We start from the raw sequence: 23,586 nt of genomic DNA, 5'->3' as shown, positions 1-23,586 counted from the left end.
AATGCTGTCCTGGGGCACCTGAGGCCCATGGTGAGATTGCTGTGAACTACCTACCAGGTGTCTCCATTGATGTATTTGAAAAGTGTCTTGATTGACCATTTCTCTGTTCTGTACGTAGAGTTTGTGGTAACCTGAACCTACAGTCCCAACCATGGCGGTTCTTACTGACTCAGCAAAAGTTCTCTCTTAACCTCTTTGAGGTAAGAGTTGGTTTTTCCACTGACATTTAGTAAGCACCTCAGTTTCACTTAGTCAAAAAGGTAGGTAATGCACACTGCCCTGGTTCTTTGTCAGCTTGACACAAGCTAGAGTCATTTGGGAAGAAGAACCTCAGTTTTAGATAAAATACCTCTATCAGATTGCCTACAAATAAGTCTGTGGGCCCTTTTCTTGACTAATGTGGGAGGTCCCAGTCCACGGGGGTTGGTGCCATGCCTGGGCAGATGGTCCTGGATGTTGTAAGAACCGAGACTGAGCAGGCCATGGGGAACAAGCCAGTAAGCAGTCTTCCTCGGTGGCCTCTGCAGCAGCTCCTGCTCCAGGTTCCTGCCTTGAGTGCTTGCCCTGACTTCCCTCAGTGATGGACTGTAAATTGTAACATGAAATCAACCCTCTCTTCCCCAAGCTGCTTTGGGTCATTGTGTTTATCACAGCAATAGATATATGCACATGCTGAAGGATATCCCCAATAGTAGGAAAGAACATGAAACAGGACTTGAACGTTCTCTTCTCTCCAGACCTACAGTACCTACCTCTCCGCTCCCTCCCCAGACAGCCAGCAGCAATGGCTTCTTCTAGGAACAGTCCTCGCCAAAGCTGTCATATACACCTCTGCCGTGGTTTTCCAAGTAGAAGCACACTAAACATACTTTTCTAAAGCAGACTTCTTTGCTCAGAAGCACATTTTACCGACAGTCCACATCAGCACCTGCAAACTGTTACCCTTTCCACAGCTGCAAACAATCCCACAATCAACCGCACGGCGCTTTGTGGCCGGCAACTGGGTGAGTCCAGTCTTCCCCAGTCACAAGCAAAGCTGCCCACACGGTGGGCCCTGCCCCTTGGTACAGCTCTGCACGTGGGCTAATTTTCTATAAATGTGCATGGTAAAGACCAGATATAGTGCCAAAATGCCCTGCAAATGGGACATCCCAAACTGCTCCAACACCAGCAATGCCAGATAGAGAGGCGATTACTTTTTACCTCTTGTTTATTTAGCCATGACGGAAAGCTGGCTTCTTTCTCTCAGTTTTGCTATTTGCATTTTAATTTCTATTATCGCCTGTCATATCCATTACCCACTTCCTACTGGGTTGCTACTCATTTGCTGACTTGAAGTAATCACTTTCAACTAAAGAAACGGCCCATTCGTCTTATTTGTTGCATGTCCTACTTTTTAACGTCTCTTTTGACTTCCGTTTTACAGTGGCTAATCATGAAGACATTCTAAAGTTCTATGTAGTCACATGCCTTTCTTTGGGCTTTTTAGGATTTGTGTCTTAGTTGGCAGGGCTTCCTAATTCTCAGCTTCTCTAAAACAACCATTTCCTAACACCTTTATGGCTTTATTTGTGTGCTTAGTCTTTAATCCCACAGGAATCATAAAGCAGGAAGGCAAGAGTCCAGGGTTCTTCTCATTGTTTTTAGATAGTTATGTAACTTCTAAAAGCCTGTTCTACTACGGCCATTTGAAAGATAATTCTGCCGGCTGCAAAGCATTTCACGATGGAGACTATTTCTAGAAAACCGAGGTTCGTCAGAAGCACACTCGTCAACTGTCTGACACATTAGTAAAGGCCATTTGCTGTTTGCATTGAGGAGAACGATTCTGCATGGAGAGGAATAAACACAGCAGGTGTTATGATATGGCTGGTACATCTGTGACCGGGACAGAAGTCACCGACTCCAGCTTTCCCCGTAGGACATCTAGATTGTTCCTGGCATGCCCCACAGTACTTCACACTATGGTGGAATGCCATTCACTGCTGCAGAACATTTACAGCTTCTTTTGGTCCTTGTTAGATTTGCTATCAGAGCTTAGGAGAAATGCTTTATAATTCATTATTTGAGCCCCCCTTTCTGTCTAGGATGATAACAAGAAAAAAGTGGCAAAATAGTTTTTCCTGAGTTTTCACCAGGACATTCAGATAAAATACTCCTGATAGTCACAGGAGTCATGATTAGAGAAGTCAGGGTAGCCAGGCGGTGGTGGCGCATGCCTTTGATCCCAGCACTCAGGAGTCTATGGAGTGAGTTCCAGGACAGGCTCCAAAGCTACACAGAGAAAGCCTGTCTCGAAAAACCAAAAAAAAAAAAAAAAAAAGAAGAAGAAGTCAGGGTAAAGGGCACCATTTCAACAGGCTGAGTCTGAACTCAAAAAGCTCCATCTGAGACAGGCCCACAAGACACAGATTGCCAAATTCTTGTTTCAGTGATGTTTAAATACATACTGTATGTCTTTATTCTTTCCACAATGTCATATAAGCTGAAAAGTAGCAATCTAGCACATTATCAGATAAAAATATAGGCTCTAATTATAGTATTTTCACTTTGACAGCTGCATTGTGTACTGTGAATATTGCTTGAAAATACAGTATGGACACAAAGTATCTCATTCCTGGGGAAAACTTTACAGATGAATGCAAAACTGAAAATTAAATGTATACTATCTTTTTAGGGAAGTTTCAATATCTCTGAGCTGTTTCTCCTACCTGTCCATCCAACTTTTATTCACATTTTTTTTTAATGTGCATTGGTGTCTTGCCTGCATGTATATCTGTGTGAGGGTGTCAGGTCCCCTAGAACTGAAGTTACAGATACATGGGTGCTGGGAATTGAACCCAGGTCCTCTGGAAGAACAGCCAGTGCTCTTAATCACTGAGCCATCTCTCCAGCCCAGCTATTCACATTTCTTTTCTATTCTCTTTTGTTCCACTTTCTCTGCCAAAATGTAGACCCAACTCTTTATTTCTCGAATCCTAACTGGGAAGGATGAGGAGGGTGGGATGTAACAGCACAGGTGGTCCAGGGCAGGATAAAAGCCAGAGGCTGCCTGACCTCTTCAGAGTGCCTTGACCATGTTACACTGAAATTGTATTTTAACGCTGTGGATGCTTAAAAACAAAACAAACAAACCTGTAATGTTTAAAAAAAAAAAATCAAGACTATCTCAAACACAATGAAGACCCAACTCCGGAAGGACGCAAGTGACAGCCTTCCACAGGAGCCCACATGATCTTTTCTGGCTTTCTCTTACGATACAAAATATTTGTATCGTAAGAGAACATATTCTGAAAATCAGAAACTGAACATTTACTTTTAAACTTTAAGTTTCTGTTCTAAGTGAAAGTCACCTTGTCACTGAAGCCCACCTTCCCATGTCCCCATCTTGGCTAACAGAATCAACAGCCATCTACTCTGGCGAGGCCTCAGACCTGTTCTCACATTTGCTCTCCAGCATGAATCCTTCCCATTCCTGCAACTCCTCGAAGCCAGGAGACAGCCTGGACCCCCCTCCTGCCCACACCTGCATTTCCAGCAGCAAGTGCTCCAAAGTGTAACAGAATTTCACCACTCTGTCACATCATCGTTGCTAACACAACACCCCCGCCCCCTACCCCTCACCCCCGTTCACAGACTTGTTTCCCCATTTTGCCTGTGACCTCCAGCTTCCCTGACCAGCACAGCAGCCTGTAACCAGGACACGCCACAGCTTAAAACCTCCAGTGGTTTCCTAGCTCAGAAAAAGCCCTGAACCCTTACAGGAGCTCACACTCTTAAAGACTCCAGCCCCACATTCCGGCAGCGCCTGCTGCTGCTTGGACCTTCCCACACTTGCCCACAAAGCCACTCACTTGGTTCCAGCCATCCCTGCCAGGTGTGACCTTCCGTCTCCTACCATTTACACTTCTGTGCACAACCAAAACTTTTTTATCTCACGGGGTAATTTTAGATCTCCTCTTTACCATTTATTTTACTTTACCTGCATGAATGTTTTGCCTGCATGCACATATAAGCACCATGTGCATACCTGTTGGATCCCCTGGAACTGGGGTATACAGATGGTTGAGCTGTCATGTGAGTGCTAGGAACTGAACCCAGGTCCTCTCCAAAAGCCAGCAAGTCCTCTTAACCTCTGGTCCATTTCTCCAGCCCCATTGCCTCGCGTGTGTGTGTGTGTGTGTGTGTGTGTGTGTGTGTGTGTGTGTGTGTGTCCTGTTATACTCATTTGTGGAATACTATGCTTTCATTTTCTCATGGTTATTATAGTTCCTGGGTAACAAGAAGATTCACTTGTTTTGTTGTATTTTTTTATTTCCATAACTAGTCCAGCATCTTCCATGTGATAAGAAACTAAGCTAACTATTACATAGAGAAAAAGAATAAATGCTTCCACACCTGTGACCTTCTCAGATCACATCACCATATAATCGAGCATAAATACACTTGTAAGAAAAGATTAAAATTGTGGAAATGTCGTACAGGACTTACCTTTTCTTAAGGGCTAAGTCTGATACAGGTATGCACCTTAGACCAGTTCCCAGAACCACAAGAAGGGACGTCAGCAACACGGTTACCCGCAAACCTAGGGAGGAGGAGAGCATCCAGGTGAGTCCTGTTTCCTTGATGTGAGCCCAACAGTAGCCGAGATTCTTTGTATGTCATCAACCTAATATTACATTCTAACACAATAGCTCTTTTCTAATGCCCCAACCTGCGGATGGAAAAATCCACCGGAACACTGAAAAGTAGCTGGCTTTCCCTTGAGTAGGAAAACTGTGATGATCACAAAGACAGAAGGGGAGCCCTAACCCTCTTCTAGTCATCCAAGTGAATGTCCAGAAGGCTTCATTCAGGTGTAATACTAAAAGCATGGAAAATTATTTTAAAAGATGACTTAAATTTTATCTCAGGCATGTACACACACACACACACACAAATAAAAATAAAAAAATAAATCTTTATATACATATCCAATGTAAAAATGCCAACTTTCAAATTCAAACTGCTAATAAAAACTACATTGTGACTAAAAACTATTCTAAGGTGACAGGTATATTAAGAAAAAAGAAAAAACAATTGGCCAAAACTATGTATTTTATTTTATAGTTGGTACAATAAATTATTGTTTAGTCTGGGGCATGGAAAGTCGTCTTTACAACCCTCCGACTATTAATACAAATAACAGTATTCTGATTGTTTTGTGCTATCCAGCTGGTTTTCAACGTCTAAAAGGATGCTGTCAGGACTAGAGAGATGGCCCGAAGGTTAATGACACTTGCTTCTTTTGCAGAGGACAAAGGTTCAATCCCCATCATCTCCATGGTGGCTCACAACCATCCACAACTCCAGTTCCAGGGGAATCGATGCCCTCCGTGAGAAACAGGTCTAATGGCCATGTGCCTGCTTCTCTTCTCTCCCCTCCTCCCTGGGAATGGAAATTCCTCGAAAGAAGCTGTGTCTGGCTGTGAATGAGAAACTCCTGGGAAGAGCCTCCATGTCTGCAGAGACTGATGGAGCCACTGGAGCTTCAGAACTCCAGCGAGGCTGGGATTTAGCAGGTTCTCCGAGGCACATTGCTTTGTCCTGGGCCAGTGTTAGTCTTCTGGGACAGCCATTCCTTTTCCACTCTGTATCTGAACTAAAACCTTGTGACAATAAGTAAATTAGAATTTGTTGACTTAGCGGACCGCTGGCGTCTACCAATGCTAAGGCTAAGAATGTCATCAGTCTGCATCTACACCTAGAGAATAACTCCCTCATCTCATGTACCTGTCTCTCTGGCGTACCCACCAATATATTCTAAACTTGCCTTGATTTATGACTTTCTCTGTTCTGTGAAACTATACAAGCTTCATGTAACTTCTTCCACGTGGAACCTGGAATTTAAAGTAACCTGAATCTGTTTTCCCAGGCCATGGTCACTTAGAATGGCCCCAGAATAAACCATCTCTTACTCCTTCAGGATGGGAGCTGTGGTTTCCACATCAACATGCCCCTCAAGTCTCTTTTTTTCCTTTTCCTTCCACTTTCCAAATCAGCCAGTTGAGTGGACTGTGAGGTTGAACCTTCCACAGTGAGGAATAGCCTAATGCCCTCCTGTGTTAGAGAAAAAAGATACTGTGGCCATCTAGGTGAGCATGCTTGCTAGCCCAGTCTTGGTGATGATGCACCTTTGTACAAATAGAAATTGCACAGCCAGGTTACTTTTGCCTTGTTCTCATGTTTCTCTCTGTGACTCTGAGAGCAAGACCAAAATTATTCATTTCTAATACCTCTTCTGAACTCTGTAAGGCACTAGGCATGCACAAGGTGTACACACATGCATACATCTGTGCAAAACATTCATGCACATAAGCAAAATATATTTATATATTAAATAACATGCTATATACATTATAGTATGATTTGATGTTGATCCAGTATATATAGTAAATGAAGCCGTTAAAAAAAATTAAAATCAGAGGCAAGCAAGATGGTACAGAGGTAAGCTCCTTGCTGCCCAAGCCTGAGTTTTATCCCTGGAACTTCTGATGGAAGGAGAGAATGACTCTGGGAAGAGTCTCCTGACTTCCACAAAGACCTCACTTCCCTGCTTTATGGCAGCTCGTACTCCTTGCAACAAGATTCCATTTGGAAGGTGTCCTTAGCCACCAATCAGAGCAGAGCAATACCGTGGAGGCCAGGTCTTTTGGTCATGGTAATGGAGCTACTGACATTCCCTATCAGGAAACCCTGCCTGGGATTTCAACTACTACTTCCCCCAGCTCTGAGTGCAAGTGCTCTTGGGAGATGCTCAGCTACATATGAAGTGGAAAGTTACTAACCAGGACTCTGTGAGGTAGCATCCATGAGGCCCCCCAACCATGCTGGAGTAGGCCTTGTGGTGATGCAGGGCCCCAGTGTCACCCACGACTGTAAGGAAACCTTGCCCCAGCTGGACAAAAGTTCAGGAAGTTCATTGGTCACCAGGCTGAACTTGGGTGAGGTCCTATTTTGTCTGCCTTTGGCACCCAGGTCGGGTGACTGGATAGTAACATGTCTCCCCAGGAAAGGTTAACACAATACTCCCATCATACATATATACACCGATAATAATGAAAATTAGGGGAAAAAAAATGGAGACACTGTGTAGCTCTGGCTGGCCAAGAACTTGCTATGTCCATCAGGTTGGCCTTGAGCTCACAAGATCCGCCTGCCATTGCCTCCTGGGTGCTGGGATTAAAGGTGTGTATTACCATGCCTAACAAGTTAAAAAAAAATTTATTTCATTTAAGTCATGGCTCACGACTTTAGGAAATAATATGGATCAGGTAGTTTTTCCTTTGTATTATTAATGTGATCAGTTATTTTCAAATGTGTGCCAATGAGCAGGCACATAAGTAAAGGGCAAAATACACACACACACACACACACACACACACACACACACACACACACACACGTTCACAATCAAGGTGTCTGAGTTGAGTCAGTCTTAACTGGAGTCACCTGAGAAGAGAGCCTTAACTGAGGGACTGCCCAGAGCAGATTGGTCTGTGAGGCATCCTTTTGATTGTTAACTGATGGAGGCGGGTCCAGCCCGCTGTGGCCCAGCCCTCTCCAGCCCAGCCCTCTCCTGAGCAAATGGCCCTGGGCTGTCTAAGGAAACCTAGCTAAAGATGAGTCATAAACAACCTTCCTCCAAGGTTTCTGCTTCAAGTTCCTGTCCTGACTTCCCCTAACAATGGATGACCTGCTACCTGCAATTGTAAGCTTTTGGTCATGGTATTTGTCACAGCAACAGAATGAAAGAAAACATCAGGTAACCAGAAACACACACGATAACTCAGTAAGACGTACACTGTGAACACATAATGAAACAGTTTAATGAAATTGCGTCTGCCTACGTTTGGAATGCTATTCTTCTGTTCACACTGAACTACGATTACCTTCATGGCTGCGGCAGCCACAGCACACGGGTGACTCATACAAGTCAGGGTACAGGAGGCCCTTATTCTTTCAAATATCTCCCAAATCCAACATTTGAAACTATGCCACGGAGAAAACAGAACTAAACAATTAATGAAATGTTTTTTTTTTTTTCAGAAAAAAAAAATTTAGTAGAGGATAAATGGTTAAATATTTGATTTTCAAATTTCTTCTCTGCTTGAAGGAAATTGAAAGTCAACAAAACGATGATTATGCAGAACAAACATCGCAGGGAAAATAAATTTAAGATCCAGATCTGGCACATAAATGCCACACTGAGAATACTTTGTGATATGAATGGCGCAGACTTTATAATATTCTTATACAATCTGAATATGATTAATACAATTTGGCAGGAGGAATGCCATAGAGAATCGTGCTTCCTGCTAACAAGTCATGAATACATACTGCTCATTACTGCTTCTCCTAACAGAGCACGGACTTGGAAGAGGCAGGGTAGCTGCAGGAAATAGAGTGTAATTAATGAAAAACACACACACTGCCATAAATACCCTAAAACTGCTCCTGTAAAGTTATTCTGGGCACCGGAAAAGACGCCAGAGTTTACATTTTACGCTGTACACGAGGCTTATCTTCCTCCCAAGGGTTTTGCTTGTAATTCTAGAGGCAGCAAAGAGGTTGGGAGGCACTGGACTGTGCCATATGGTCCAGACACCCCAGCTTGCCACTGCTGCTGCCCAAGACTAATGTGCAGCGCTGCTTTCAATCAAAGATATGATGCTATAATAGCTTATATAAATGTGAGAACGAAGAGGCTGTGAAAGGTGATTATTAAAGCAATTTTGGAGCAGATAAACTACAAGCAGGCTTTTTGTTTAATTGTTGCCATGTGTTACTTAATCTATCCCACTTAGACTCTCGATCTTGAATGGAATGCTTCCTGCCTGTCACATACCTCAACAAAGCAGGACTCTCTAATTCCATTTAATCAGAGAGACATCAACTCATCCCAGAAGAGAGGTAATAAAGGACTCAGTGAAATCCAATAAAGAGATAAGCAAAAGTTATACATGAATGGACCTCCAGGGGTCACAGTATGTGAGGGCAAAAATCACACAAGGAAGAGTATGGTTAGAACACACCTGCAAGCCGGACGGTGGTGGCACACGCCTTTTTATCCCAGCACTCGGGAGGCAGAGCCAGGCAGATCTCTGTGAGTTCGAGGCCAACCTGGTCTACAGAGTTCCAGGAAAGGTGCAAAGCTACACAGAGAAACCCTGTCTCAAACCACCCTCCCCGCAAAAAAAGAACACACTTGCAAAAGCAAACAAAATTAAAATTAAAAATAAAATTCTATCAAATATGGCATCTAGATTCTTCAGGAAGTTGCCTTTCAGTGGATGAGATACGGGGACCCACTGGATACAGGGATGGGATTCTCCACAACAAGTAAAAAACACCAGGCTATAACACAAGAGAGTCAGAAGATTTTTTTTTGTGAGACAGAACTTGACAAATACCTGCAATGGAAAGTAAATTCAAGGGGCTGGAAAAAGGCCCGATGGTTAGGAGCACTGACTACATTTCCAAAGGACCTGGGTTCGAGTCACAGCACCCACCTTGTGGCTCACAACTATCTGTAACGCCCTCTTCTGGCCTCTGTGGGAACTGCATATATGTAGGACACAGACATGTATGCTGACAAAACACCCACACACATTAAAAATAAATAAATAAATAAATCTTTTTATAAGTAAATTTAAAGATTTATAATTACACTATAGAAAAATAAAAGTATTTAATAAAACAGAAACAAAGAATCCAGGTGAAGTTAATTCAAGAACAGAGCTGCAGAGACAAAGTTCACATGGTGAGAGCATGTTTGTCCAGGGGCCTCGTTTTCCTCAGGTGCGGGGAAGACAGCTGCTGCTCGCTGCCAAGCCTCTCCTGCCCTCACACCAGCCAACCAGGGACACCATCTGGATAATGACATTGTGCCTGCTCAGCCTGCTTACAGCGGTGACAGAGACCCAAACCCACAGGCCATCCTTATCCCATGATGTTTCATCTATCTCTAATCCAATGTTTCCGAAATCTAACCCCGGAAGCCTTCCCACTGCACCTTCTGGGGGGCTCAGCACAATCAAGGGGACCCCAACCTTCTCCAAAGGGTCTCTCCACCTTGCCTCCCATAACGACTCCCTGCTTAGGTTGTTGCTTCCACGGCCGCTTCCTAAGCATGCCACGTTTTCTGTCTTAAAGCTCTCCAGTCTTTTTCTCTCATGCATTTTAAGATTCTCTGGTATCAGCTGGACAGTGGTGGCGCACGCCTTTAGTCACAATGCTTGGGAGGCAGAGTCAGGTGGATCTCTCTAAGTTCAAGGCCAGCCTGGTCTACAGAGTGAGTTCCAGGACAGCCAGAGCTACACAGAGAAACCCTGTCTCAAAAAAACAAAACAAACAAAACAAAAGATCCTCTGTTACCACTGGCCTGGAGCAATATGATTGTATGTTTTGATGTAGTTTTCCTCTGCTGGGATTCCTAGATATATAGGATAGAGAAATCAGACTTGGAAACTTTTCTTCCATTATTTCTTCAAAAACATTTTTTCTATCACCTCATTTTATCCTTCTTTACCCTTTTATCTTGCCCACCTTCCTCTGAGGTCGCAACCACATGTAAGCCAGGCCATTTTAAATGGGCCTCACTGAGCCCCAGTGCAGTATTTTTTAAAATCTGAGTCACTAAGTAAACTTTTCAACTTTGCTAGTTTAATGTTGCCTTTTAATGCTTTCTCTATTTCTCCTTACCGCAGTCAAGCTTCCTTCCATCTTAAAGACATATTGGGTATATTTATAAAGGTTTGCCCATCCTGGCTGTCATAGGTGTATGCCATGTACAGGCTTCAGAATCATTTTTTTTTCTGCCTTCTCTTTTAGGGTGGTTTTTTCTCCAGCCTTTGGATGTTTTCTCAGATAAAACCCCTCTCACAGATCTAGAAATTTCTTTCTCCGAAGCTTCCTCCTCTTTGGTACTGTACCCTAAGAATTCTTTTTGATGGCCTCTTTAATTTTTCTTTTTAAAAGTTGTTTACATTTGTATTGTGTGGATGTGAATGCACCTGAGGAACTACCCCTCCTCTTCCCACCTCCACAGTGGTTGGGATTACAGGCCTGTGTACCACTGTTCTGATTTATGTGGTGCTGGGGTTAAACCCAGGGCATCTGGCAGGTTAGGTGGGTACCCCACCAACTGAGCTACACTGCCAACACTGAATTCATAACTGAGTCTTCACCTTAGGAAGAAGGATGGCTTCTCCATCTGTGCACTGCTGCATGGAAATTCTCCCCAGGGAGAAAGCTGAAGCCATTATAAGGATCATTGCTGTGCCCAGTCACTCAATGTCGGAGAGCTATGTTTCATGTACTTTTCTGCTGTTTTGTTTTAGTGAAAACCCAGTTTCTGATTTTTCCATCAGGCTCTATTGTGGTGATAATATTGTGTACCCCAAAAAAGCTTTCCTGGGGATCAGAGGACAAAGCCAGCCACTAAATTAGAGATAGAGGTCAGGCAGTGGTGGCACACACGCCTTTAATCCTATCACTCAGGAGGCAGAGATCCGTCTGGATCTCTGTGAGTTCAAAGCCACCCTGGGAACAGAGCCAGGTGTGGTAGCACACACCTTTAATCCCAGCACTTGAGAGCTCATGTCTTTGTTTGGGAAGAACACAAGCCTTTAATCCCAGGAAGTAATATGGCAGGCAGAGAAAGGTATACAAGGTGAGGAAACAGGAACTTAACTCTTTCAAGACAGGATTTCGAAGAGGTAAGAACTAGGGCTGGCTGTTCTGTTTTTCTGAACTTTCAGTTTTCACCCAATGTCTGGTTCCGGGTTTTCTATTAATAAGACGGTTTAGCAATTCGTGTTACAACACCCTATTAGTTTCTTTTCTGCTACTTTGATAAAATACCATGACCAAGGCAGCTTATAGAGAAAGGATTGGTTTGGCTTATGGTTCTAGAGGGTCTGAGTGCAAACTGGCAGGACAGCAGGGAAGCTGGCAGTGGGAGCGGGAAGCTGGCAGATCACCTCTTTAGCAACGAGCATGAGGCAGGAAGCAGAGCGGAAGTGGGACAGAGCCTTAAGTCTCAAAGCTGGTCCCCAGCGATGTTCCCCTCCACCAAGGCTTTCCGTGAGCTCTCCAGACACGCCAGCACCAACAGGCAAGTCCTCAAACCCCGAGGCTGTGGGGAGCACTCCTGGTTCAAGCCTCCACATTTTACTCCCTGGTATCCACAGTCTCATGGCGATATCATAAGGTAAAACACATTTAGTCCAACTTCGAAAGTGCCCATAGTCTTCCACAGCTTCAACACTTTTTAAAATTCTCTTCTGAGACTCAAGGTAATCTTTTCATTGTAACCTCCTGTAAATTCAAACTCATATTACAAACTTCCAATATTTAGCAGCACAGACTATAGGCACAGGGTGGCACACTGGACCAAAGCAAGACCGGAACCCACCAGCCCAAACACAGATTCGGTCGCTCATGTCTGGTGCCAAGTGCTCAGATGACCTCCAGCTTTGCTGTCTGTAACAGACACCTCTCTTGGGTTGGTTCCATTTCCTGTATGCGGCTCTTCTTGGCAGACACCCCACGACTCTGGCATCTGACATCTTGGGGTGTCCACTGAAGCCCAGACTTCGTTTTCGCAGCTTCACTCAACGTCTCTTCATTCTTCTGTCCGTCGTGCCTCTAAAACCATCACCGTGTGGTCTGGGTGACATTGTCAAGTTGTACTATCAGCTTGGGCTGGACCCTCAGCCCCTGGAATCACATTAGCAGCAGTTTTTTTTTTTTGTGTTGTTGTTTATTTATTTATTTATTTTGCAGGTATGGTATTTCTAGGAACAGAAAATTCTTTAGGCCTTTTCCTTTGACAAGGTGGAAGCTTAGCTGGCGGGGGGGGGGGGGGGGGGGGGGGGGGAGGTTAGGGGGAGGGCTCTTGTCCTGGGAATACCCTTCCTTCCTTAGTCCAGTGCAGAGCAGGCCTCTCTGTTAATCTCCTTAACAATCCCAGCCTCTCTGCCCGCACAAGCCTTGGCTGTAACATGAAGTTTACAAGTGTCTCTTCTCTCCCGACTGTACACTTTGTGTTTCTTTCTGCCTCCCTTGCTCTTTTCACTGTAGACCTGCCCAAGCCCCATCATAACAACCATACCAGATTCAACATGGTTATCTTGAAATTTCCTCCACCAAATACATTAGTCCGTTATGTTTCAATTTAGTCTCAAGTAAGTTCTTAGGACAGGGACAGAAGACAGCTAGATTCTTTGCCAAACTGTCACGGGCATGGACTCTTGCTTAGTTGCTGTTCAAGTCCTTGCTTCTCTCTGGACTCTTGAGCTGGGCCTCTATCGTCTGCTTTGTTCTCAGTATTGCGATCTTCCAGGCCCCTACGACAGCAGCCCATTAAGCCCTGTCTAGCATTCAACCACTTTTGTAGTCCAAAGTTCCGAAGTCTTCCACATTCCTCCAAAGACAACACGGTCAGGTTCTCCACAGCAACAGCCCACTCTCGGATATGAACTTCTGTCCTGGTTACTTTCTGTTGCTATGATAAAATACCATGACCAGAAATAACTTTAAAAGGATGAGTTTATTTGGTCTTACTGCTCCAGAGGGGAAGAGTCCACCGTGGCAGGGAAGCACTAAGCAAGCAAGCAAGCAAGAACAGGAAGCAGAGGGTGAACTGGAAGTGGGGTGGGGCCTTAAATTTTCAAAGCTCACCCTCAGTGATGTACTTCCTCCAACAAGGCTGCACCTCTCTTTAATCTTGACAAATAGTGCCACCAACTAGGAACAAAGTGTTCAAATGCCTGAGCTATGGGGGTACTTCTCACTTAAACCACTACGATGGCCAAAGCAGCCTTTAATCTATTTGATCTGACATAATATCAACTCTTCCTCACTGTGGTTGTTTATAGACCACCACATACCTGCCTCCACATCACTTATCCTCATTGTCTGAAGAGACTTGATTCATTACTACTCAGCACAATACTCCTTTCAATTATCTGCTAAATAATGCTTTCATTGTAGCAGATTAATTCAAACAGATAATGCTGGTAATAGAGACAACAAGCCACAGCTATCTCATTGCCATTCTCAGCTGTCTGTCTCCTCAACTGAGCCTCTGAGTCCTCATCAATGGTCTCAGCTGATTACTGCTCAAACCTGAATGCTTAACCACCAAATCTAACCAGCCAAATCCTCTAGTTCTGTCCTCACCCTATATTCTTTTTCTTTCTAATCCTGATTAAAGGCTGGCTTTCTGGATTAAAGCTTGTCACATTGCTATTTCCATTGCTTGAACTCACAGAGATCCAGAGGATTTTATCTCTGGAATGCTAGATTAAGTGTGATCACCATTTTCTAGCCTTTGTATCTAGTGCTGTCTGTTCTCTACCCAGATAAATTTATTAGATAACAATATTTTAACACAATACCACACATCTTGACCTCTCAGTTCTCTGACCTCTTACTCATGATCATGCCCTCCAACCTATTTCTACCACTGTGCTGGCTCAGTTTTTGTCAACTTGACACAGCTATAGTCACACAGCAAGAGGAAGCCTCTACTGAGATGATGCCTTCACAAGATATGGCTACAGGCAAGCCTAGAGGACATTTTTAAAATTAGTGATTAATGTGATTAATGTAAGAGAGCCCAGTCCATTGTGGATGGGACCACTGCTGGGCGGTAGTCCTGGGTTCTATAAGAAAGCAGGCTGAGCAAGCCATGGTTAGCAAGCCAGTAAGCAGCACCCCTCCATGGCTTCTCCATCAGCTCCTGACTCTGGGTTCCTGTCCTGTTTGAATTCCTGCCCTGGCTTCCCTCAATGGACTTGTGATATGTAAACCAAATAAACCCTTTCCTCCCTAAGTTGCTTTGATCATGGTGTTTCCTCACAGCAGGAGAAACCTTAACCAAGACAACCATATACTCTCTTGGTTACATTCTGCCTTTATTCTATAAATTTACATCCATGACATAATCTGAGTTACGAGTACCTGGCTTTTCAATCATGACCTCTCTTTCCCACACATTCCCTTTCATACACTAACAACTGTGACAAGAAAATTTTTATCTTATAAAAAACAATGGGTAAGTCTACTACTTTTTCTTATTTATCTAAGGATGCTTTCTTTTCTTCTTGACTCAGCTTATATTCCATAGTCCCTTTTTATATCACTCTCAACCCTTTATTCTTGGCATGAGCTCTTTTTGGTCCTATTCACCTAGGGAAACACCCCCACATACACACACACAAGCACATGTGTGTACACACACACTTCTGCTTTTACCTGAGCGTACCCAATCGAACACGGTGAAGGAAAACATACCACTACTCTGACTCATCTCACTTCAAATTAATAATCAATCATTTAAACTAGGCCTTCGACACACACGTGGTGGTGGCACACGCCTTTAATCCCAGCACTTGAGAGGCAGAGGCAGGCGGATCTCTGAGTTTGAGGCCAGCCTGGTCTACAGGGCCAGTTCCAGGACAGCCAGGACTGTTACACAGAGAAACTGCATCTCCAAAAAACAAAACAAAACAAGTAGGCTTTCAATGCTGAAACAATCCATCAACTTCTAACTGGTGTATTCTGAGGTTCCCGAGAAAGTGTTTCATAAGTGTGGTGGTTTGAATAAAATGGCACCCTTAGGCCATAGGGAGCGGCTCCATTAGGAGCCGTGGTCTTGTTGAAGTGGGTGTGGCCTTGGTGGACGAAATGTGAAATGTATGACAGAGGATGGGCTCTGAGGTCTCAGAAGCTCCCACCAGGCCTAGTGTCTCCCTTCCTGCTGCCTGCCAATCCATATGTAGAACTCTCAGCTCCTTCTCCAGCACCGTGTCTGCCTGCATGCCGCCATGCTTTCCACCATGATAACAGACTAAACCTCTAGAACTGTGAGCCAGCCCCAATGAAATATTTTCCATTATAAGTTGCCATGGTCATGGTGTCTCTTCCCAGCAATGGGAACCCTAACTATGACAGTAAATTATTCTCTCTCCAATAACTGTCCCCTTAACCTCATTCATCAAGCGATAATTTTGTTTCTGATTTTCTGCTACATAAGAGCAAAATAACCCTCGTGAGCTATCACCTATCACCTTAAATACATCTTGGCTTCTATTACTAGTAAGCATTAGTTGTCAATGCTCTTATGGTCAACTAATCTATTTATGTTGTGAAGACTACATCCCACTACGCTAATACAACAGCATGGTTACATCAATTCCTCTCTCTCCTTCCAGCATCTACGTCCTCCTTCCTCATGTATCCACAACACCACTGTATTACTGAAATATGCTTTAGGTTCTTTTACTTAAAAAAGGAAAATCCTTAGTGCTCTTGTTCAAATTCTCTTTTGCCCTTTATGTCATGATTTCTGCAAAGACATCTCCACACTTACTGTCTCCAATTCTTCTTTCCCATTTTATTCTTACCTCACCCTACTACTCTAATGAGGTCATTCTTTCAAATGACACCAAAGGTCTTCATGTTGCTAAATCCAAGGCTCTATCTGTCCTCACTTGTGGGTTTATTCTTCTTCCCCCAACCTCATAATAATGGGGTGTCCCAGGTTCAATTCAATTGAACCTCAATCCCACCTCTCTCCAAGGTATCCAATCTAACCCTGAGACTTTAAATTCCATTACAGCTAAGAGTTCCTACATGTATCATGAAGGCTCTTCACTGAACTCCTTATATATTCAACTGACAGTTTAATCTATCTTCATGAATATCTAACGGGCATTTCAAATCCCCAATCTTCATGCCATTTACCTTAAACTACTACTCCCTTCATAATCTCTCTCTCTCTCTCTCTCTCTCTCTCTCTCTCTCTCTCTGTGTGTGTGTGTGTGTGTGTGTGTTGTGTGTGTGTATGAAAAGGTTTCACTATAAGGTAGCACTGGCTGGCCTGGAAATCACTATGTAGCCCAGGCTAGCCTCAAACTCACAGAGATCCGCCTGCCTCAGCCTCCTGCATGCGGGGAACAAAGGTGTGGACCACCGCCACCGCTCCTGACCTCCCTCCCACATCTTAAATACTCCAGTAGATCAAAATTCCATTCTCCCTGTTACTCGAAAGTTAATAGATTAGCCTTCTCCTTTCCTTCACATGCTATATCCAACTCATCAACAATACTGGTGAGTCTACTTTCAACACGCATGTCCAATCTAATCTCTTCTCAAATCCTCCACTGCTACCACCTGGGCTGGAAGCCAGCCTTGGCTTGGTCTCCCACCTGGCCTCTTCTACTAGCCTAAGAGGTCTTCCTGCTTCTGCATTCAGAGTCAGGACAAGAGCAGAGTCATCTTTACTCCTCTGTTCAAAGCCTCATGGCTAAGCTCACTCCTAAGAGCCAACGTCCTTGGAGTGGCTGAGGAGGCCCAGCCTGAGCCCGTCTCTCTAGCTCTCTACCTCAGCTCTGCCTACAGTTTCCCTCACTGGGCTACTCTAGCCTCAAAGGCTGCACAGCTCCCTCTGGAATATGACAAACAAGTCTATGACAAACAAGTCAGGATCTCTGTCATCGCCATTCTTCCTTCAGACATTCCTGTCCAGCATTGACATGCCAGGCTTCCCTCTTCCTTCAGGCATCTATTCAAACACATCTTGCATGTGAGGCCGGTGGGACACTTACACAAGCTAGAACACACTGGATGACACCATATTGCACGCCCTTCTCCCTTTACTGTTCTGTATTTTTCTCCAAAGCATCGCTTGTCCTCTCTGCTTCCTAGTGTTAGCATTTAGGCATCTGTGCCGGCCTGTCCTTAGGGTCCTGACAGGATACCCCTCAGCTGCAGCCACTCAGAGCACCGCTGTGCGCACTGGCTACCTTTCCTTATAAAAGGCGGGCCTTGTACACCTCCATCTCCCTCTTTCTCTCCTCTGCTCTCCTCTGCCCCTTTCTCTACCCTCCCCTCAACAAACCTCCTACATGGACCCAGCTGTACGGTGTGACTCCTTCCCGTCATTTTTTTTAAAATACAACACTCAGTCCTCTCACTAACTGAAGACTTTGGGAGCCTCTAGTCCCAGCTCACTTAGCACGTATTATTGCCTTAATCACTCGTTGGCCTGCTTTCCAGGGTGCAGGCCTGGCACCCCTATTATCTCACTAACAAGCTCTTCTGTTTCCTTGCTGGTGAGGGCAAAGGGATGGAAAGGTACAACGCTTGTTTCAGCAGATAACAGGGTTTCTATGCTAATCAGAGAGCACTGCATCCCTCCCAGAGAGCAAGCCACTGGGAGGGAGAGCTTGCTGGGTGTGGGTGCAGTTGGGACACCAAGATTATGAAAGTATATTAACTGCTCCCACTGAAAAGGAGAACTATTCCCAAAAGAGAGAACTTGGGGGGACAGTTATACATGTGTACAGTGTATGCTGGGGATCCCCAGCCCAAGGGCGAGATCTTAAATTCATTTTTGTATTGCTTCAACCAATGGAAAATACAAAATTTAATTGTCCATACAGTTATTGGAACTATGAAATAATCCCCAAAGCAACTTATTTTCTGAAGGGAATAGTAATTTCTAATGTAGACAGCCATGAATGAGAGATGCATTTATGATAAGTAGAATAAAAACTAACATTCTGTAACACAAAAGCAAGATTAGCTAAACTCAGAAAACAACATTAAAATACTGCTGGGGGAAAAAAGAAGTTAAAAGAAACTACAAAACAGCATTTTGTTGTGTTAAGCAAAAAATTACTATTTTTTTGGACTGTTTTGGACTAAGTTCCTACACTAAAAACCAAACTAAAATAGAGTTGTCATCGTTAAATCACCATGACCAAAACCAACTTGGAGAGGAAAGGTTTTGTTTCAGCTTACAACTCTCAAGTCATGAGAAATCAGGGGCAGGAACTCAAATAGGGCAGGAACTTGGAGAGAGAAACTGAAGCAGAGGCCATGGAGGAACGCCACTCTCTGGCTTGCTGCTCATGGCTTGCTCAGTCTGCTTTCTATAACACTCAGGACCACCAGTCCAGGGTGGCACTGTCCACTGTAAACTGGGTCCTCCCATGTCAATCAGCAGTGAAGAAAATGCATCATCACAGGGGCTGGAGAGATGGCTCAGCAGTTAAGAACACACAGTGTTCTTGCAGAGGACCAGAGTTTGAATCCCAGCACCCACATGAGGCAGCTCACAAGCACCTGTAACTCTAGTGCCAGGGAATGACTTTGATCTCCTCAGGTATGTGTGTATACACACACACACACACACACACACACACACACACACACACACACGCAAATAAACAACATTTTTTTTTTTTTAGAGAAAGAAAATATACCACAGGCTTGCGTACAGACCAATCCTATGGAGGCATTTTCTCTAGAAGAATTCTTCCTTTTCAGATGACACCAGATTGTATCAAGTTGACATAAAAACTAGCAACCTAAGAGTCATTCATGCTAAAATTAAATTAAAATTAAGGAAGTGGATAAAACCCAAAACAGACCAGTCTTTCCTGAAGAGGAGATTTCTAGTAAGTCTCCTCTTCCTAAGTCTCCTCTGCTTGAATACAAATCGAGGCCATGTTTCCTCTGGTCTGTGTTCTTGTGTGTACTCATTAAACCCAGTGTCCCCAGTTGCATCCTATTGTGTAGAACAGGGTATCTCACTCACCTATCATAAGAAAATTAGTAAGGCTATGATTAAGCCTTTTCTGATTTTGTTTTCTTTAGTTTACTCTTTGTGTGTGTCTGTGTGTGTGTGTGTGTGTGTGTGTGTGTTGTGTGTGTGTGTGTGTGTGCACACATCTGTGTCTGCAGGTGCATGTGTGGCCAGAGGAGTACAATGGGCACCTTCCTCTATCACTTTCCACTTCACTGTTTCAGACAGTCTTCCACTGAGCCTGAAGCTCACTGGAGCTCCAGGACCCTCCTCTCCGTCTTGGAGGCCATGCTCAGCTCTTTCACATGGGTGCATGGGGATTTGGAGTCGGGTCCACCTGCATTCACAGCAAATACTCCAACCCACTGAACCATCTCCTCAATTCCTTAACTGTTGCCTTCTGATGACTCCTAACATGGCCAACTTTTAAAGGGATGACTAAGGAATTTCCAGATTGGAAGAGACTAGACAGAATCTTAAGATAGAAAACAAAACACCCAACAACAGTGGAAAACATTGATGAATCCAAATAAGATCTATAATTCAGTTTAAAGACAAAGGAAAGCTCCGAAACAAAGGAAATCCCCCACTCAATGTACGGTGGGAATCTTTCTGGAATAAGCATCCAGACACCAATGAGGGTGGAAGAGAGAGAGAGAGAGATGTCACCGGTAGACAGAGCCAGGACGGCTCCTGAAGCCCTTCAATCCCGGGCCAGTTTGTATTCTTATTTTCTACTCAAAAACCACAAGGTGGAATGGGCAAGCAAGCTAGATTTTTGTTTGCTTTTCAAGACAGGGTTTCTCTGTGTAGCTCTGGCTGTCCTGGAGCTCACTCTGTAGACCAGGCTGGCCTCGAACTCACAGAGATCCACCTGCCTCTGCCTCCGAAGTGCTGGGATTAAAGGCGTGACTGGATTAAAGGCTCTCACCACCCAGTACAAGCAGGATTTTTACAGAAGTGATCGCGGCAGTCAGCGGGTTGTTAGGGGAAACGACCCACTGTTTCAGCTCTTTCTCTAGGCCATTCTGTTTCAGGTAGCAAGTGAAGTCACGCTGGGCAAAGAGTACAAGCAGTGCTCTGAGTAAATCACCAAAGAAATCAATATCTAATAACTGGTCTCTTCCACCTTATTCTAGGTCAAGTGCTGTTTTGGAACCCCCTGCCCACATGCCTGCTCCTTCTAGAAGTCCTACAGTCCCTTCCACCGCTACACACCTCTTCTGACTAGCTGAGTCTTCACACTGCAGTCACGTCATAGTTCTTCCTTTCGAACTACACACATTAAGTCTACTGCTCTTTTGCTTGGTTTTCATGTAGTCTATATTCTGTCTCAGTTGTTGAAGCTTAAATTTCATGATTTTTTTTTACACCCATTACGACTCTTGTCATAACAACTCTCCTGGTCATTCCAGTTTGCCAAATGACCTTCTTAAAAAAAAAAAAGAGCTGGGCGGCGCACGCCTTTAGTCCCAACACTCAGGAGGCAGAGCCAGGTGGATCTCTGTGAGTTCGAGGCCAGCCTGGTCTACAGAGCGAGTTCCAGGATAGGCACCAAAGCTACACAGAGAAACCCTGTCTCAAAAAACCAAAACCAAACAAAACGAATGCACAGGACTCAATGCTAGGATAGAACACATCAAAGTACTTTTCCTTCTCTTTTGGACACTATTCTTCTGGGCTTAGACCTTCCCTCCCTTCTTGAGCATCTATAACACATATTGATCATATGTATTGCTCATGATGACTGAATGTATTCAGTCATCAATTTTGTCGTCTCTTCCATGTGGACTCCTGTAAGGGAATCACCGGGATGGGAAAATGCACAGTTGGATGTTGTTCTCACACCAGACAATCACAACTCCACATCAATCTATGTTCTACTTTTACTTCGCACAGAACATTTGTGGGTCCACTCAGAATCCCGTTGAAATTCTACTCCCAGCAAAGTGACTGGACTAAGGGGTGGGGTTTGGGGACCTAACAGGTTGTGAGGGTAGGGTCTATATAAACAGGATTGCTTCCCTTATCAAAGAGACCCCAGAGAGATCCCTGGCCATTTCCCTGGAGAGATTACAAAGAAAAGAACATTGTATGGATGATGCTCACCAGATAAGCAATCCAATTAGTCCTTCATCTTGGACTTCCCAGTTTCCAGAAAGGCTATAAATAAATGTCTTTTGTTTTATAAGTTTATGGCTGTTTGTTAACAGACTGTAGACTAAGACAATGTTATTCCAAAACTAACGAAGAATTTATTGCATCAAAACTCATAAAAGGCCGGGCGGTAGTGGCACACGCCTTTAATCCCAGCACTCGGGAGGCAGAGCCAGGAGGATCTCTGTGAGTTCAAGGCCAGCCTGTTCTCCAAAGTGAGTTCCAGGAAAGGCGCAAAGCTACACCGAGAAACCCTTTCTCGAAAAACCAAAAAAAAAAAAAAAAAAAAAAAAACCTCATAAAAGATTGAATAGAATCTACACAAAGCAGTTTCCGACCATTATCCAACTACATACCTAAGAAGTCTAAATCTTGCACAACAGCCTCCTCGGGGCTTACTTATACTCAGGAGGGATAATTCAACATCTTGACTCTTCCTGCACTGGCCTTCTTCCCACCTCACAGAATCTCACCGGCAACTGGCAAAGTGCGATGCCTGGAGTCCCCATCTGAAAGGGAGCCTCCTTGCAACTGCGATCTTTATCTCAGAGTAATAAATCGCAACTGAACAGTCACCTGGAGAACGCGCTCATTTTAACCCGGGGAGCTACCTTCCAGAAATCCAGACCTCAGACCTGAGTTTCCCAACAGTGCTTCCAGGGCTGGAGTCACCATGCCAGCTCATTGCTTCCTTACATCTGGGCATCACCAGTCTCTTTTCTGACCTGTCACCCTCAGCACCTCAAATTCCTTTGAAATCAAAGCATGAGTCACTTCTGTCAGGTGTCACAAACATTCACAGCAAGTGCACTGGGTCGCTCTGGGGTCCACAATATGCAAAGACTTCAACATCTGATGCCTAAATCTCTAGTGTTGCATAAAGGGCGTAACCCAAAAGAAAAAAATCAATACTTGGAAAGCATCCTCCTTATTTGTCGCTTTGGGGACAGAGGGTTCCCTAGTTAGGGATGGGATGCCAGCGACTCCCGATCACCTCACACAACCCCTAGACCAAGCCGGGAGGCACCGGCAGGCTGGGATCCTGGCAGGCGCCGGCTCCCGCAGAAGGGACACGCCCGCCGGCGTCCCGGACCCCTTACCTTTCTTGTCCAGCAGCCACATGAAAGCGAAGCAGGGCAGGAAGCCGATGGGCCCCCACATTACCAGCAGCGCGATGTCCAAGCCGGAGAAGCCATAGGCCTGGCGCGCCGAGTTCTGGATGGGGCCCCAGGTGTTCCAGACCAGGCCCTGGGCGAAGGCGAGCAGCGAGAAGAGCAGCAGCACCAGCCAGCGGCGCCCGTACACCCGCCCGGGGCCCGGGCCCGCCGCTGGCAGCACGGCCGCCGCCTCCCGGCCCCTGCGCGCAGCCCCCGGTGCAGGCCCGAGCCCCGGGCCCAGCAGCGGCTGCCGCTCCTCCTCCTCGCTGCTCCAGCCCGAGCCCATGGCGACGCCGCCCGCCGGCCCTGCCCGACGCGTCCCGGTGGCCGCAGACCAGCCAGCCGGGCGCTGACTGCGCGGGTGGAGCCGGAGCCGGAGCCGCTCTGGTCCTCGGCCTCCCGGCCGCGTCTGCTGCGCCTGCGCCGGCCGAGCCCGAGGGGAGGAGGCGAGGCAGGGTCCACCCTGCTCGCTGGGAGCTCAGGAACGCCCTGGGAGAGCCGAGGTGCGGGGGTCCGGGGAGGCGACCCTAGGAACGAAGAGTGGAGGAGAGCGCCTGGTCGGGAGGCTGGAGCTGGGGAGGCTGAGCCAGTCCCCCGCGGGTTGCTGGAGGAAGTGCCCAAGTTTACATC

The 23,586-nt window shown here is 45.2% G+C and overlaps 1 protein-coding gene across 1 annotated transcript in view; it reads right to left on the bottom strand.

Annotated features, from left to right (window-relative positions):
* Slc49a4 (solute carrier family 49 member 4) overlaps window positions 1-23,505 on the bottom strand; it is a 79,317-nt gene extending 55,812 nt beyond the window's left edge. The window contains exons 1-2 of the mRNA XM_028886312.2: window positions 22,900-23,505; window positions 4,492-4,585 (exon numbers count right to left, since the gene is read on the bottom strand). Coding sequence (XP_028742145.1) covers window positions 4,492-4,585; window positions 22,900-23,242 — 437 coding nt within the window. The 5' untranslated portion in view covers window positions 23,243-23,505. The remainder of the gene's footprint in view (window positions 1-4,491; window positions 4,586-22,899) is intronic.
* Window positions 23,506-23,586: the final 81 nt, after the last annotated feature.

The sequence above is a fragment of the Peromyscus leucopus genome, chromosome 12, assembly GCF_004664715.2.
Source record: "Peromyscus leucopus breed LL Stock chromosome 12, UCI_PerLeu_2.1, whole genome shotgun sequence".
NCBI lineage: Eukaryota > Metazoa > Chordata > Mammalia > Rodentia > Cricetidae > Peromyscus > Peromyscus leucopus.
The sequence above is the reverse complement of the archived record's forward strand: the minus strand, read 5'-3'. Positions and strand labels throughout refer to the sequence as shown.